General features: G+C 40.5%; 1 protein-coding gene across 2 annotated transcripts; it reads left to right on the top strand.

Moving 5' to 3' along the window:
* The first annotated feature begins 1365 nt into the window (after positions 1-1365).
* On the top strand, positions 1366-15626 carry e2f2 (E2F transcription factor 2). 2 transcript variants are annotated; one of them, XM_054796709.1, is made up of 7 exons: positions 1366-1903; positions 10963-11053; positions 11191-11410; positions 12484-12645; positions 12746-12860; positions 13689-13860; positions 14236-15626. In XM_054796709.1, exons 1-7 carry the CDS (start codon positions 1640-1642, stop codon positions 14508-14510), a joined length of 1299 nt encoding a protein of 432 aa, XP_054652684.1. In that variant the 5' UTR covers positions 1366-1639; the 3' UTR covers positions 14511-15626. The 2 variants fall into 2 exon arrangements, with proteins under 2 accessions (XP_054652684.1, XP_054652685.1); XM_054796710.1 differs by lacking the exon at positions 1366-1903 and adding an exon at positions 7555-7649.
* Positions 15627-15814: the final 188 nt, after the last annotated feature.

Raw genomic sequence — 15814 nt, forward strand, 5'->3', positions numbered from 1 at the left:
TATTTATGCTATTGTTCATTGGTGTTTGTATTTCAAACAACATTTAACATGGCAGTAGTCATGATTCATTTTTGTATGGATATAAGAACAATAGAAATACAATACAATTATAATATTATCTTAAATAACTAAAATGGAATGTACTGCACAAACGTTAATATTGGCGGCATATAATGTAGTATAACATTAACTACTGAGAAATGATCATCTCACATGATATATATGCTTCCAACTATGACAAAAGGCCTCAATGGGACGTCCCAGCCAACTAATAGACATGGCGGAGTGGGGGGGGGGGCATGTCTTATGGCTTGGTGTGGGGGAGGGGCTGTTTTCTTTCAATATTTTTTCAGAGCCAATAAGCAAGAGTGTTACTGGATGAATCCAATTATCATATACAATCTATCCTTGCCTGTAGTCCACAATAGCCTTTGTGTGTGATGACCCTTTTTCTTCACACACATGCTATCGGCCATCACTGAAATGAATCAAGTTTAATATATAGTCATAATTTCATAAGTATGCTTTAAGTGTGTTATCATTGTTTTTAAAATAACTCAAATAGAACATGTATTTTATATATGGATTATCTACAGTTTGTGTATATATGTGTATGTATGTATGGAATTATACAACACATGATACATGACATACAATAATACATATCATTTACCATTTTTGTATACAAACATCATGTGTATATGTAATACATTAAAGAATATCTAGATTTTTTTTACTTTGATGTTATTCTTTTTCCATCCATCCATCCATTTTCTATACCGCTTCTCCTCTTTAGGGTCACGGGGGCATGCTGGAGCCTATCCCAGCTCATTATTAATATGTGTTGCTATTTTGTTATATTTTATTTTGTTTTTTAATGTTCTTTCATTTATATATATATATATATATATATATATATATATATATATATATATATATATATATATATATATATATATATATATATATATGTTACAATTTCATTGTACTGCTGACTTGCTGCTATTTAAAATGGCAATAAACACTTGTCATTCCTAATGTGTTACTTTTTTAACAACATTAAAGTTACGTTTAATCATACTCTCTCTCGTCGTATTCAAAGTTTTACATTGTTGTTAGGTCCCAAAGAACAATGTGTTCTCAGTGTAAAAAGAGACTACTGTGTCTTTAAGAAGACCAACCCCCTTCGTGGCCATTCAACTGCTTTATGTAAATACTGACAAGCCGAGCGTGCCGTTGGCCAATCAGATTCGAGCTCCAACCGCGGGAGATCTAAATTTCGCGCGACGAAGTTTGGCGCTAAAAAAAGCTGAGTTGTTGTTCTCGTTGAATGGAGATTGACTTGTGGAGCTGCCTGGGCGGACTGGGTCGGACGCTTTCACACAAAAAAGCCGGAAGCTGAACTCTGTGTGCTGTAGGTCATCTTTTTGTGCAAATTGTGTGTTTGTACACTTTCAGACATGTTTTTGTCACTTTAGGACGAGCTCGTGTACACTTTTTGTTTTAAAGCAGCTTGTTTTACTGACGTCACTACTTGGTGTTTATTGCATGTTTCACTCATGCATTTAGTTTCTGTGGGTCTTTTAGCCCTCTAGAACCGTTTTAGCCTTTAAATCCAGCACGATTGTTGACGGTTAAAATGATGCGGCTGCCCAAAGGCGTCTCCCCGGCATCGGTTCGGCCGGCCAGCCAGCCCAAGATGAAGGTTCTGGCTAGCCTCCCTGCTAAAGCTGACTTCTTCAACACCGGCTTATCTAGCCCGCCTTTGAGCACGGTACCGGTGGGCTACTTCAGCCAGATCTGCTCCAACACAACCACGGTGGAACAAAGAACCCACAGCCTGTACTCGACCCCCCATGGACCCGAAGCCAAGCCGGTCAGATCATCTACCGGACGGCTACCGGTAAGGAATCGAACAACGGAGCTTTGTGTGACTTGTGTGTGGGTGGAATAATAGTGCACTGCTATGCTATGCATGTTTTATTGGGTTATGACGCAAAAGAGTGACGTTGATCGTGTCCATTCTTGTGAAGAAGCTAGCGTTAGTCACTTCAAAGTCGCAGTAAATTATACACTCACATTTGCTCTCACCAAAATGACATTTGGACAGTTTTTAGGGATGTGACTGACAGCTGCCCCACCTGTCCGCCTGTATATCCTGTTCATGTAGGGTCAAGGGTCATAATGGACAAATGGTGTGTTCAAAAGACCATAATTTGAGCCACTGGTTCTCAAACTGTGGTACAAGTACCACTAGTGGCACACCAAAGATGCACAAATGCTACTATTAAGGTTGTGTCACGCCATTACTGTCTTGATTTTTATATACTTTCCCAGCTGGTATGATGAGTATGTTACACTTTTTTTTTTATCTCACCCCCCAGCATTTAGACGGAAACGGTGATGCGATCAGTTGCATTTTTGGGCCAGAGTCAAAAAGGTCCCAATAAGTGGCGTGAAACATAGTGTTGATTAGTTTGGTAGTTTTAAATGTTTTGACAAAAAACATTTAACAGGAAGCCTCCTGTGTTGAAAATGCAACCAAAATAAGTGAACCGAACTGCACTGATTGGTAGAAATAGTTTGCAGGGGTTACAGTCCAAGACACCCAGTGAATGGCAAAAAAACTGTAAATAATTGACGCACCTACAGTGTAAGTAGCCCTAAAAATGCCTATTTACACTCTACACCCCAGATAGTGCCATCAAACCACTTTCTATTTAAGTTACCATAAAAATACTATTAAAAATTTAAAGCAGAGAAAAGAAATCTGTGAATATTCAGGTGAGAATTTGTCAAACCTAGAATAGGCGGCGATCTACTGTAAGGCATTGATTCTCAAACTGTCGTACGAAGGCACCAGAAATTTTATTGTTTAAATAAAAATATGAAAATGAAATAATAATAATAATGAACATATAACTTTATAAACCAAAAATGTGCACAATTTTTTGTAATTTTTTAATGTTATATAAGAATTATTTTATGAATAATAATATAATGTTATATTTTTAACGCCAGTTAGCTGCGAGTCAATCCAGTGGCGGTAGCAAAAATTGGTGGAACTTGGTCTAAAACATACCAGTGAGCTAAACCATGGCTGTCCAAAGTGAAGCTCGGGACCATTTTTGGGACGCAGCGTGCTTATTGGTGGTCGGCATGTTTTTAAAAAATAAAAGTAATTCATTATTAATGAGATATTATTAGATATTACACTATAACTTGCTTTGCCACCAAAACTGGAAGACGTTTGATCTAAGCTGTACACTCACCACCAGCAGCTGTTGTTTGTCGTATTGCCGGCCGCCAAAGCTGAAAAGGTTAAGGGTGGGTGACACTAGTTAGGGTCTCGCAACAAATCTTATGTTAACCCCCCCTTGCCCTCACGCCTACATTCACTAATAACTAGCGCAAGAGGATTAGTAAGTCAAGTAAGCCACTTGGCTAATCATTCACTAACGTGAACATGCTGTCATTAATAGTCAGAAGCTGCGTTCGGGTGCTGCCTAAATTGTATTACCGTAACATCAGCAGTCCTGTACTAGCTGATAGTCTTTGTTGTATGGTCATCACAACTGGGCGACAAGCTGCTGATAAAGACGCAATGTACTCGGTGTGTTTGCACACTGATAGTATATAGTCTTTGCCCCTCCCACGCCGTATGTGTGGTGTGTAGCGCTACATGTGTTCATGTCACACACTATGACCTACCTGGCGATAAATACCCAAATGTACACCAATGAACCCAAAGGCATTTAAAAAGCAATGGGATGTTGTTCTAATGCTATTCACCAGTTGGTGTCAGAAGTGGGATACCAACGTGTTATATGCAGTATTGGCACACCGCTACTGCCCCCTACTTGCACAACCGTGCTGTACAACTTTAACAAACAACACAAATATTATATATATCCTGTGAAAATGCTTTTGTTACCAGTCAATATTATGCTAAACATAACAGGTGGGGTGTCACACAAACCTATAACTGTAAAGTCCTTTTTAGCTCAACGGAAGAAAGTCAGTCATGGAAAAGGCACAACACGGTGGAAAATTGATTATAAAGCACTTTAGCACAATATTATGTAAAAGTACAACACTGTCAACAGAAGCCACATGGTGTGCATTAAATGTAGCATTGCATTAGAAACATAAGGATACAATGCTAATAGTACAAAAACAAGGGTGGTGTGTGATGTGATATCCCTGTTGGTATAAACATGTGTATTTATGTGTAAAAATACAAATATCAACATAGTACAATGTTTGATACATTTTGTGCATTAACGATGTTAAAATCAATCCAATGTAGGTCAATGTACTATATTGCAAGCTATGTAAGTTTTGTGTTAGTATCTCATTAATACCGAAGTGTATTTTAATATACAGTAAGTCGCGGGCCAATAAAAAATAAGCTGTGGAATGAAAATGGCCTTTGGGCCGCACTTTGGAGAGCCCTGGTTAACAGCGTTTCTTTTTAGGAAACATCCTTATTGCTTAAAGTGCAGCAAAAGTACAAATACATTTCCGAAATGTGATAAAGAGATGTAATGTTAAAGCTCCTTTTAATCATACAAATTGTAATAAAAGCCAATTAGTGTCGTAAATAGTGTATTCCTATATTGATAGCGGTGTAAATGTGTTACACGATGGAAGAAAACCTCATTCCAAAGTCCAAAACTTCCTCTTGACCCTTCAAATTTTATAAAACGTTTACACTTTCACGTTTGTTCTCCAACCCCCCTCCCACAGGTGCTGTTTACCACATGCATTCTCCATAAATTGTGCCGCTTATGTCGCACACGAAAGCGATGAGCACCGTAAACTGCCTTCTGACGCTCTATGTTGTCAGTTTCATCGCCTTTTTTGTTTTCTTACGACGCGTATTTGTTTTCTCTGCTTGGAGACCCCTATGGTGACCACCGCCCGGCCCCCGGGGAGACCGTCACCTTCAGGGTGTGACGCTGGCCACGTTGTCAACTGTATGTGTATATTTACATGACAACCACCTTGTCAAGACTATCACCATTCACTTTGACGTGCAAACACGACCGAAAATGCTTTAATGTGCATGCGAGGCCTGTAATTGGCTATGTCACAAAGTTTGGTAAGCAATACAATACACTTGAGCAGAGAAATGTTATAAGGTAAAATGTTACTACTTTGACCGATTGCCGCTGTGTTCCACCATTCCGGTCTTGATTTTTTTTTTACATATTCGCAAAAGCCTTGACTCGACGCTTTAACAGGCATGTCCCCAGTTTTAACAAAAAAATTTTTAGAATTTTGACAGAAACTATCACGTTATCATTCGCAAAAACCTCCATCCTGAGATATTTTCGAATGAGATTGGCTTCAAAACAAATTGTAAAAACACAAATTGAGAATGCCTAAAAGTGGCACAAATCAATTACTTAGGAAGCCTTCACATGTTTTGACGAAAAAGACATAAACGGAACTGTTGGTATTGGTCGGAAAAAAGTCACCTTTTGGTATCTAAAAAAATCCTTGGATCAAAGCTGACCCTAAACCATTGAAAGCTCATTTCACACAGTCAAATAAAGCCAGGAATTTTTGCAGCTTTTTCCCAAGTTTTCGGTCGGGGCGAAAAACAGAATATTCAGACTTCAAATGTCGCAACAGAGGTGAGATGACGCCTTTGTGAAAGCATCCCATCCATCCATTTTCTATGTAGACAACCATTCACACATTCATGGACAATTTAGAGTCTCCAATTCACCTAACGTGGCATATTTTTGGACTGTGGGAGGAAATCGGACAAACCCACACATGGGGAGAACATGCAAACTCCACACAGATGGCCAAACGGAGATTCGAATCCCGATTTTCCCGATCTCCTGACTGTGTGACCAACAAGCTAGCCACTAGGCCACTGTGTGGCGTGAAAGCACTGAAAATAATACGCCTTTTTCCCACATAAGGACGGCAAAATTGCAGTGACAATAGAGTTCATATAAAAAAAAAACATTTTTGCCTTGGTGTTCTGTGTGAACAGCTCCAACACAGAATGGGTTGTCGAAGTCAATCCTGGTTTTAGATGTAGAATCAGAGGTGTGAAAGCATATCCCGCAATGCCATCCTATAGAAAATAATCAGCCTATTTCCCCACAAAATTGCCAATTTGACTTTAAAAGCCGGCTTTTTCCTGCCTTTTGACTGACTGTTTTGCTGCGTGAACAGCCCAGGTAGGTTTTAGAGGCAAGATGGCATCTGTGTGAAAGCATATCCCACAATGCCAGCCAAGTGAAGCTACTAAGCCTCTATTCCACAGAGATGCTGCAAAATTACAGCAACAGAGTCTTACAAATAGATCACGTATATGTTTGCCCCTAAAAATCCTGCTAATTTTCTATCTTTGGAGGTAGCATGAGGGGTGTATCAGAGGCAGGATGTGTGAAAACATATCCCACAATGCCATCCCAATGAAAATAATAGGCCTCTTCGCTACAGACATTTTGCAATATTTACGCATCAGAAGCTGTGTTTGTCTTTTGAAAGACGCGTTTTGCCGTGTCAGTGATCTGTGTAAACAGCACCGACACGGAATAAGGGAGACAAAGTCAGCCCAAGAGTGTGGTGTAAGGTCATGAATGCAAATCCCACAGTGTTTCGATGGTTTCTGTGTGAAAGGCAAAGGCGTAAAAATACCAACTCTCCTGTCACGGCTCAGATGCGCCACTTGTGCTGGATTCCTGTGTGAAAGAGTCTTAAAAACGTGGATCTAGGTTAACTCTGAACCATCGGTTCCTCAAGAAGGTTGTCCTCCCGCCAAAGCTAAAAACAAGCAACAAACTGCAAATCCGCCCTACTCCTGTTTCTCATCAGAAATGCAGCCATTGTTTTCCTGCCACTACGACTAGGGTGTGGTAGTAAAGGGGGTGTTGTGTGCCGAAGAGGAGTTACTATTTGCAAGGCATACTGTAACTTGCCCTTGGCTTGGTTGGAATCTGGAGTCTCATACTAGACTGACAGGAAAGGTTTGATGTGCATTATTCACCTGACGACGACTGCGGCAGCTCCAATATGTCAGGCTGACTGGGTGGGACTCCCGTGATGCTGAACTCTTAGGCGGGGTGAGGTCACAGTGTTAAAACGTGAGCGCCGTGATACTGCAAGTCTTGCAGATAAAGGGGTAGAGTTTGCTCAGTGGCACTGTGACTCACTACATAGCCACTTTAAAATGTGTCTCAATGCTGCTTTGTAACTTCAAACAATGCAAATGTTAGGATTCCCCATGTGTTCGTATAAAACCCAGAAAAAATCCCTTATGTGTGCATAAAAGAACACCTTACTTCCTAGAGATTAAAGCTCTTGTATTCGACCTGAAGTCAATAAGAAGCAACCATGAATCAATAATAAACAGACCCCATGACTTTAGCTAACCTAGTGTGTTAGCAAGCAGCTAATGCAGCACTTGAAAGCAGTCTTTACATCTTTTTTGAGCAGGTGCCTTCTTGTGGCGCTGACTGTACACTTCACTTGTTCGAAATGACCCGGCCAGACACTAACTGAAGATTAGATATTAGTTAGCGAACAGTCGCCGTTTTATTGAGTGGAAGTTGCTTATCCCATGAGTGTGTCTCTCCATGAAGTTAGCTCACCTAGGATGTCAGCATGAAGCGACTGTTATTGTAAGCACATTCTAAGTACTTTTTTATGTTTCTTAAATTGTCCTTTTTGTGGCAACTAACATTACCACATGATTAACAATGATTAGCTGTTAGCTAATAGTCACCATTTTGATTTGAGGAAGTTGCTTGTTTTGTGTTTGTCAACAGCCTATACATTTTCTGTGGCTCCAAATGTCACCAGCCAACAGGTGGACATGTCGTACATTAGCACAATGGCAGCTTTCACGAGCTAACAAGACTACTCGCCACTTAATAGATAGATAGATATCGTGGACAAGTATTAACAAACACTAGCTGGTAATGGACACATATAGAGCCCAACCGTCGGCCATTTTGCAATAGGAGCATGCAAACTATAAAAGTAAAACCTTAACTTCGAAAAGCTGATTAGTCTGGCAGTCTTCTCTGTATCTTTTATCGCTGATGTCTTTATAGTCTTGCCGCTTCCAGTTCCAAAAAGCTAAGCTTGTTGGGTCACTGTTGCCCCAGGCATCTCATTAGGGTAACATCAACGTGCAAAGTTTAATAGCAACATATAACACGTCACGCAGGTTTGCTAGCTACGAACGAGGGCCACGTTATTTAAAAAGTAGTTTTAATAATGTTACATGAATTAAACTTCTGTCAATATTGTGAGGAAAAAGTGTAGCTGTAACTGCAGAGCTGGCATTTATTCGCCTGCAACTCGCACACAACCCAGCGAAACTGGGACATTAAGATTACGACTTTATTATAGAAAAATCTCGACTCTCTTTTTGGGGAGATTGCCACTTAATTTTCTGTAAAATTACTACTTTATTCTTGAAAAATGATGTTTCTTATGAAATGACAACTTTCGAAAGGCTTGTGCATGTACGAAAGCTTTGTCATTGTAGTCGAGACATACAACAGTTTAAAAATATTATAATTTTCGTTGTAGACGAGATGTACAAAGAAAAAAAAGATTGACTTTATTTTCGCAAGATAAGGGCTTTGTTTTGAAATTGGGATTTTATTCCTGCAAGTTCACGACTTTTCCTTGTAACGTTATTACTTCACACACACTGGAAGACGCATGTACGAAAGCTTCATTGTCATTGTAGTCAAGATATACAACGGAAAAACAGATTGTGACTTTATTTCTCACAAGAATACGACTTTGTTGTGAAATTGCGACTATTTTCACAAGTTTACAGCATTTTCCTTATTACATTATTGCTTTATACTCGCACTAGAAGAGACTTGGGCATGTCCGAAAGCTTTGCTGTCCTTCGAGATATACAGCGATTACAAGATTGCAACTTTATTCTCTCAACATTGCGACTTTGTTTTGAAATTGTGACTTTATTCTTACAAGTTTATTACTTTTCCTCGTAACGTTGTTACTTTACTCACATTGGAAGAATGACTTCTGTGTGTACGAAAGCTTTGTTGTAATTGTTGTCAAGATTAATCTACGAAAAAAAAGTTGCGACTTTATTCTCGCAATATTACGACTTTATTGCGACTCCGACAAGTTCACAACTTTTTTTCTCATCTCAAGATTAGGACTTTATTCTCGTAAAATGGCAACTTTTCTTATAACGTTACTCACACCGGAAGAAAGACTTACGAAAGTTTTTATTGTTGTTGTCGTCAAGGTATACAACGGAAAAAAAGACAACCGCAACTTTTGTTCTTGCAAAATTACGACCTTATTGTTGTAAAATTGTGACTTCAACGTCAACCCAAAAAAAGATTGCAACTTTATTCTCACAAGATTAGGACTTTATTCTCTTGAAATTGCGACTTTATTCTCGTAAGATTATGACTTCTCCTATAACGGTAGTTTACTCACACCGGAAGAAAGACTTGCGCATACGAAAGCTTTATTGTCATTGTAGCCAAGATATAAAACGGGGGAAAAAAAGATGATAACTTTATTCTTTTGAAATTTCGATTTAATTCGCACAAGTTTAGGATTTCTCCTCGTAGCGTTTTTACTTTACACACACTGGAAGAAAGACTTGCGGATGTACAAAAGCTGTATTGTCATTGTAGTCAAGATATGCAACACAAAAAAAGATTGCAACTTTATTCTCGCAAGATTATGACTTTATTGTTGTGAAACTGCGGCTTTATTATAACAAGTTTAGGACTTTTTCCTCATTACGTTATTACTTTATACTCACACCGGAAGAAATGCTTAGACATGTACAAAAGGCTTTATTGTACAATCTAGTCAAAACGTTCAATGACAAAAAAAAGATTGCGACTATTCTCGCAAGATTACGACTTTGTTTGGAAATTGTGATTTCATTCTCACAAGTTTACGACTTGTCCTTGTGACGTTCTTACTTTACTGACACCGGAAGAAAGACTTGTTCATGTACAAAGTTCTTATTGTCAAAATATCCAACAAAAAACAGATTGTGACTTTATTCTCTCAAGATAATACTTTTCTTATAACAACATTACTTTGCACTCACTCCGGAAGAAAGGCATGTGCAAAAGCTTTATTGTCATTGTAGTCATGCCGTACAGCGACGTTACCGCAGCAGCGGTTAGATTAGAGTGTCAAATATCATACGAAAACAGACGAATCATCATCAAAATATGCACAAATGGAGGAAAACTATCTGCTGTAGGTTAAAAAAAATAATTTATTAATACCCCTTCCCCTTATGTCGCTGACAAAAATCACAAATAAATGTGAAAGCAATGGTTATTTTTGATTTCAGTTATGTCGACAACCGCTTACGTTGATGTCAGTCGGCCAGCCCGAGGGGCGTCAGTATAAGCACCATCAACTATATCAAAAAGTTATGACTGGTGTGGTTTGTTTTCCAAATGTTTTTAGTGCGTTTTAGTACTGCGAGTTACAGTTATCGCTTTTGTATTCATGCTGTAGCGTCCATGTGTTGAGCTGTGGAAGAGCCAAGAAGGAGACGTGGGAAGGCTCAAGGGGGAAGGGTCGATTCCGAGGATTTCCTGGCGTTATTTAGGCAGTGGGTTGAGAGGTGGTTACTCCCCTCCCGGTCCCCCACGCCCCCCCACCTACATGAGCTGCCCCTGTTGAATTGCTTGGGAAAGTGTGAGGGGATGCTTTGTTCTGGCACTTGAGGGCTGTTGGCACATTTATGATGGGGGGGGGGGGGGGGGGGCAACTTTTTAGCCTTCCTTCAGCACTTTTGGCTGCATTGTTGCCTCACTTTTATGATTGACTGTATTCAAAGTCAATGGAGGACGCTTGAAAGACTATTACTAGTGACGACTTGAAGGGAATTGGCATACTTTTGTCTGGATGATGAGTAACTTTTTATGAAAACAATATGCATGTCTCTGCTTCCTCTAGGCTAAAAGGAAGCTGGATCTGGAGGACCCAATTTTCCTCCCTGAGTTTCGCACCCCTAAAGGCAAAGGCAGCATTGCAGCAAGTCCAAGAAGTGCGAGCATCATTCCATCTAAACATAACATAATAAACAATACATACATTACAATAATACAATTAAACAATAAATACAATCAATAATGATAATGGAAACGTGATTCTTATTAAAGAAACTCTCGTCTTTGCCTCCAGCTCCAAAGTCACCGGGCGAGCGGACGAGATACGACACCTCCTTGGGCCTGCTGACTAAAAAATTTGTGGGCCTTATTGCCGAGTCTCCCGATGGAGTTTTGGACCTTAACTGGGCCACTGAGGTCCTGGAGGTCCAAAAAAGAAGAATTTATGACATCACCAACGTCCTGGAGGGAGTCCAGCTCATCCGGAAAAAGTCAAAGAACAACATCCAGTGGTTGTAAGTGCAAGGGGTCCAAAATGGGCACTAAAGTCCACGATATGCCCTCTAGTGGCTACTAAGAAGCATTGCAACATACAACATAGCGCTACAGTAAATCCTTGCTATTCGCACATGGCGAAAACAAATACAGTGGAATCTTGGTTAGCATCATTACTTCATTCCAGAAGGTCCAACTATAACCGAAACGGATGCAAACCAAATCCATAATGTATGTTTTGTGGAAACTTTTTTTCAAAGTCAACCGCTGATGACATCATAGACGGGGCTATATTATAAGCTAAGGTCATGTTGTGGTTTTAAAAAATACACGAAGAACAGTTGGAGTCACGCAGTGTATTAATAACACGACAAGATGCGCATCGTATTGTATGCTAACCGGAAAATGTACGTAAACCGAGGCAAAATTTGGATGAAAATCTTCAACGTTAACTGAAAAGGCGCTAACTGGGGCAGACGCTAACTGAGGTTCCACTGTAATGGACAAATGATCGACGGGAGAACAGATGGAAATTGAGTCACAGTGAAGCATTTTGCCTGGTCGTCAGGTTACCACGATAACCAGACTTCTAGTGGCTAGCGATGGTACGCGCTGCCACTGCTCCGCAGGCCACTGGGTCCTCCCAACTCGTAGCCTGAGATGCAGGTGTTCCTCCAATGTCGTGTCTACATATTCCACACTGCTTGCCTGTTGTAATTCCAGTAACGATTTGCGATCTTATCATGAATGAATGAATTTTCCAAGAAAATGACCACAATTGGGCGGGTTTTCCCACAAAACATTTTATTTTTTATAAAATCCGCAAATATGCGGGCCAGCTACATTGATATGTATTTCAATGTAATTAAATGTATTTGTAGTTGTCTACAAACAAGGAATAAAACAACACAATGTAAATGGCTTGTACTATTTAACCCAAACACAAGGGGTAACCAGTTTTCACCCCACCCATAGAGTGGTACCAGACCGTGACGTGGGGGTGGGAACCCCTGGTATGGGGTAACAAAATGGCCAACCTTCGCCATCCATCATATTTTCTTGGAACAAAAACTCACTTCTCTTCTTCCTGCAGGGTGGGGGACGTGTTTGAAGGCGGCGCCGGTGGAGGACAGAAGACTCGAGCCTTGAAGGAAGAGCTAGGAGACCTGGAGAGAGCAGAGCGATCCCTGGACGAGCTCATCCACTCCAGCGCCGCCCACCTCAAACAGCTCACAGAGCACAAAGACAATCAGAAATATCCTTTACACACTGTGCATACGGCATACTGTAAATACATAAATAGTCTCCTGTGTTAATTAATTAGCTCATTGTGACCCTTGACCCCTTTGCTTTACATTGGGCTATGTGACGTATCAAGACATTAGATCCATCGCCAGCCTCAGAGACCAGACGGTTGTCGCCGTCAAGGCCCCCTCTGAGACAAAGCTGGAGGTGCCGGACACGGCCGAGGTGAGCATGCATCTTTGGTTGTCTTTGAGTCGGACAAACCTTTGCCTCTTTCACACAGAGACCCCCCCCATCAGAGACACAAAAGTAGATCATGCATTTAATCGACAAAACATTTCACACAGAATGTGGCAAAGCAGAATATTGCTGTGCGTGCTTTCACACAGCCACATGGAATCCTACAACCAAATAAATAGATTACATCAGTGCTTGCGTTTGGTGTGATGTATAAAATACTTTTCAGACAGAGACAATTGTTTTCAACACAACAGGGCAGGAGAAGTGAGTCTGAGGGCCTACATTTTCACACAGATGCCATCCCTTTTCTGTTACAGTCATGTCAAAGCCGGAAAACTTTTTTTGTGCGAGTGCTGTTCACACAGAATAGCAACATGGCTATTCTGTTGCGTAAAAGGCAGAATGGTGCCAGGATGGGCATGTGGCTAACCAGAGTCCCTTTCACACCGTCCCTTTCCAGGTTTTTTGCTGTGTGTGCTGTTCTGTGTGAACAGCACTGACACAAAATCAACCCACCAATTGTCTAACTTTGGGGGGCTGTGTCTGTGTGAAAGTGCGCAAAGATGTGGCAATGTCCTGCTTTTGCTAGGTTCTGTGTGAAAGTCAAGACAAATGCAGGATCCCTGTGTGGAAAAAGCCTTATTGTTTTAAATGAGATGCTAGAAGCTGTCACTGAATGTTCTGAACTCTTGTTTCCACCGCCATTGTTTTGTTTCTGGACTAATTAAGAGATTCAAATAATTTAAGAGATTACCTCTCTGACTCCTGAGTGAACCAATCAAACTAACTGCTGCCTCTGTTCTGTCATGTCAGGGCTCATTACAAATCTATCTGAAGAGCAAGAACGGCCCCATTGAGGTGTACCTGTGTCCAGAGGAGGGTCTTGAAGACGCCAGTCCTGTTAAGAGCTTGGTCACACCCGAAAAGCCTACTACCACCCCAGCGCCACCGCTGAGTCTCTGCATCAAAGAAGAAACTGTTGAAGGTACACAGAAGAAAAGCTCCGACTCGTCTATGGAGATGCTACTCGTTTGCATATACGTCTCTAGATCCCAAATACAAGACTGCATGTCTTTTTGTGATTTTTGTACGAAAATGATGTCTTATATTTGGGTCAATACAGTAATTGTGGCTTAAGTGTAGTTTTATACATAATAACCTGCAGTAAATGAAACCCATTCAATGCAACTGATCCACAGTATTTATCTGTGACTTATTTGCAATATACTACCATAAAACACCTCAATGTTGTTAGTACGGGTGTCCAAAGTGTGGCCCAAGGGCCATTTTGGCACAAAAATTAACAGAGCAACCCTGATTCAAAGGCTCTTTTTCTTCTTCTTTTTTTTAACGCCTGCAGCAAACGTGTCAACACCAGCCCCAGCTGCTTCCTCCTCCACCGCTGCGGCACCCAGCTCCTCTCTACTCGATGTGGAGGGTCTTCTGGGTTTGCCTCCCAGCCTGCTCCAGATCACAGAGGACCAGCTGCCCGGCACATCCTTCACAGCTGACCCCAACACCCCCTTTGTGAGTTTCTCCCCGCCTTTGGACCACAGCGACTACCTGTGGAGCCTGGAGGACGGTGAGGGAGTGTCTGACTTCTTCGACACGTACGACCTCAACGATCTCTTGTAGGATGTGAAGGGACATTTAGGAAGAAGTACACACTATGATGCTTGTTGTTCGGACTCCAAGGGTTGTGTTTTTACACCCTTATCAAACTTGGCTGCAATTCCCCTAAAAAGCTCAATTCGTCATAGGAGTTATGACACATGTCACATAATTGACAAAAACGGAGGGCGGACAGTGTTTATAGTGCGTTTAACTCAGGAATTATGTCTTGCCTTTGCCCCCCAAAGTCTTAACGTCATGCCAGCGTTTGACCCATAGGGGGCAGCATTGTACAGTCAGCTTTAATAGCCGTTGTCCTGCAGCTTTACAGGTTTAAATCACTGGAAGGAAATAAACATAAAGCCATACCAGAGCACTGAGCACACAACACACGTCAACTGCAGTAGTTTATGAACAATGTGAAGTTATTTCAACTGAGGTGCATCAGTCTAATTTAATTCTGACCGCACCAATTGCTCAGCAGACGGGGATTTTGTTACCATAGTGAGCCCTTGCTGTACAACATCTGACCCAGTGAAGGATCACTCACTCTGTCTGGAAACCTTGATTCCAAATGATCTGTTTAATAATTGCTTTAAATGATTTAGTAATGCTCAATTACTATTGTATTGTGTTTCTGACATTGTCATGTTAAGGTCTTGTTTGTTTGTTTTTTTTGCCCCTTAACACATTGTGGTTATTTCAACTTTTAAATTCTGAATTTTAGCTGTTGAGTTATTCCGAGACATTCTCACCACTCGGAAATATTGAGTTGATAACATGGTTGCTATTCTTTGGGCTTTTCCTCTCAGCTGTCCGAGATAAGCTAAACGGTCCTGTCCTAACAGAAAAAAAAACTTGAAAGTTTGGGTGTGAATTTGACAGCATGGGAAGTAGGTTTTATTGTGTGTGTGTGTGTGTGTGTGTGTTTATTTTAATAATTTAGGTTTGGAGAATTTGTAGTAATTTCAATAAGGATTGTTTGCTTTTTGGTCTTTGTACATAGGTGATTTTGTATTTATACTTTTTTTTTGCTGAATTGTTTTCATGCAAGCTTTTTTTGTATGACTTGCAGCACTTAATATTTTTTGTAATACAGTATTGTGTTTTGAACTTTAAAATAAATACCGAAGCCATGGTTTACACATGCAAACCAACAATATGTAACACTTTTGATTAAGCTTTTGCAATGCAGTTGATATACGTACGTTTAGTATGTATGTACTGTATGTGTATTCACACGTGTGTGGGTGTTTCAGACAAATTTAAATATTAGTCAATGACAACATGACTGAACACAAAATGCAGTTTGTAAATGAAACTTTTTA

Source organism: Dunckerocampus dactyliophorus, chromosome 13 (genome assembly GCF_027744805.1).
Source record: "Dunckerocampus dactyliophorus isolate RoL2022-P2 chromosome 13, RoL_Ddac_1.1, whole genome shotgun sequence".
Classification (NCBI taxonomy): domain Eukaryota; kingdom Metazoa; phylum Chordata; class Actinopteri; order Syngnathiformes; family Syngnathidae; genus Dunckerocampus; species Dunckerocampus dactyliophorus.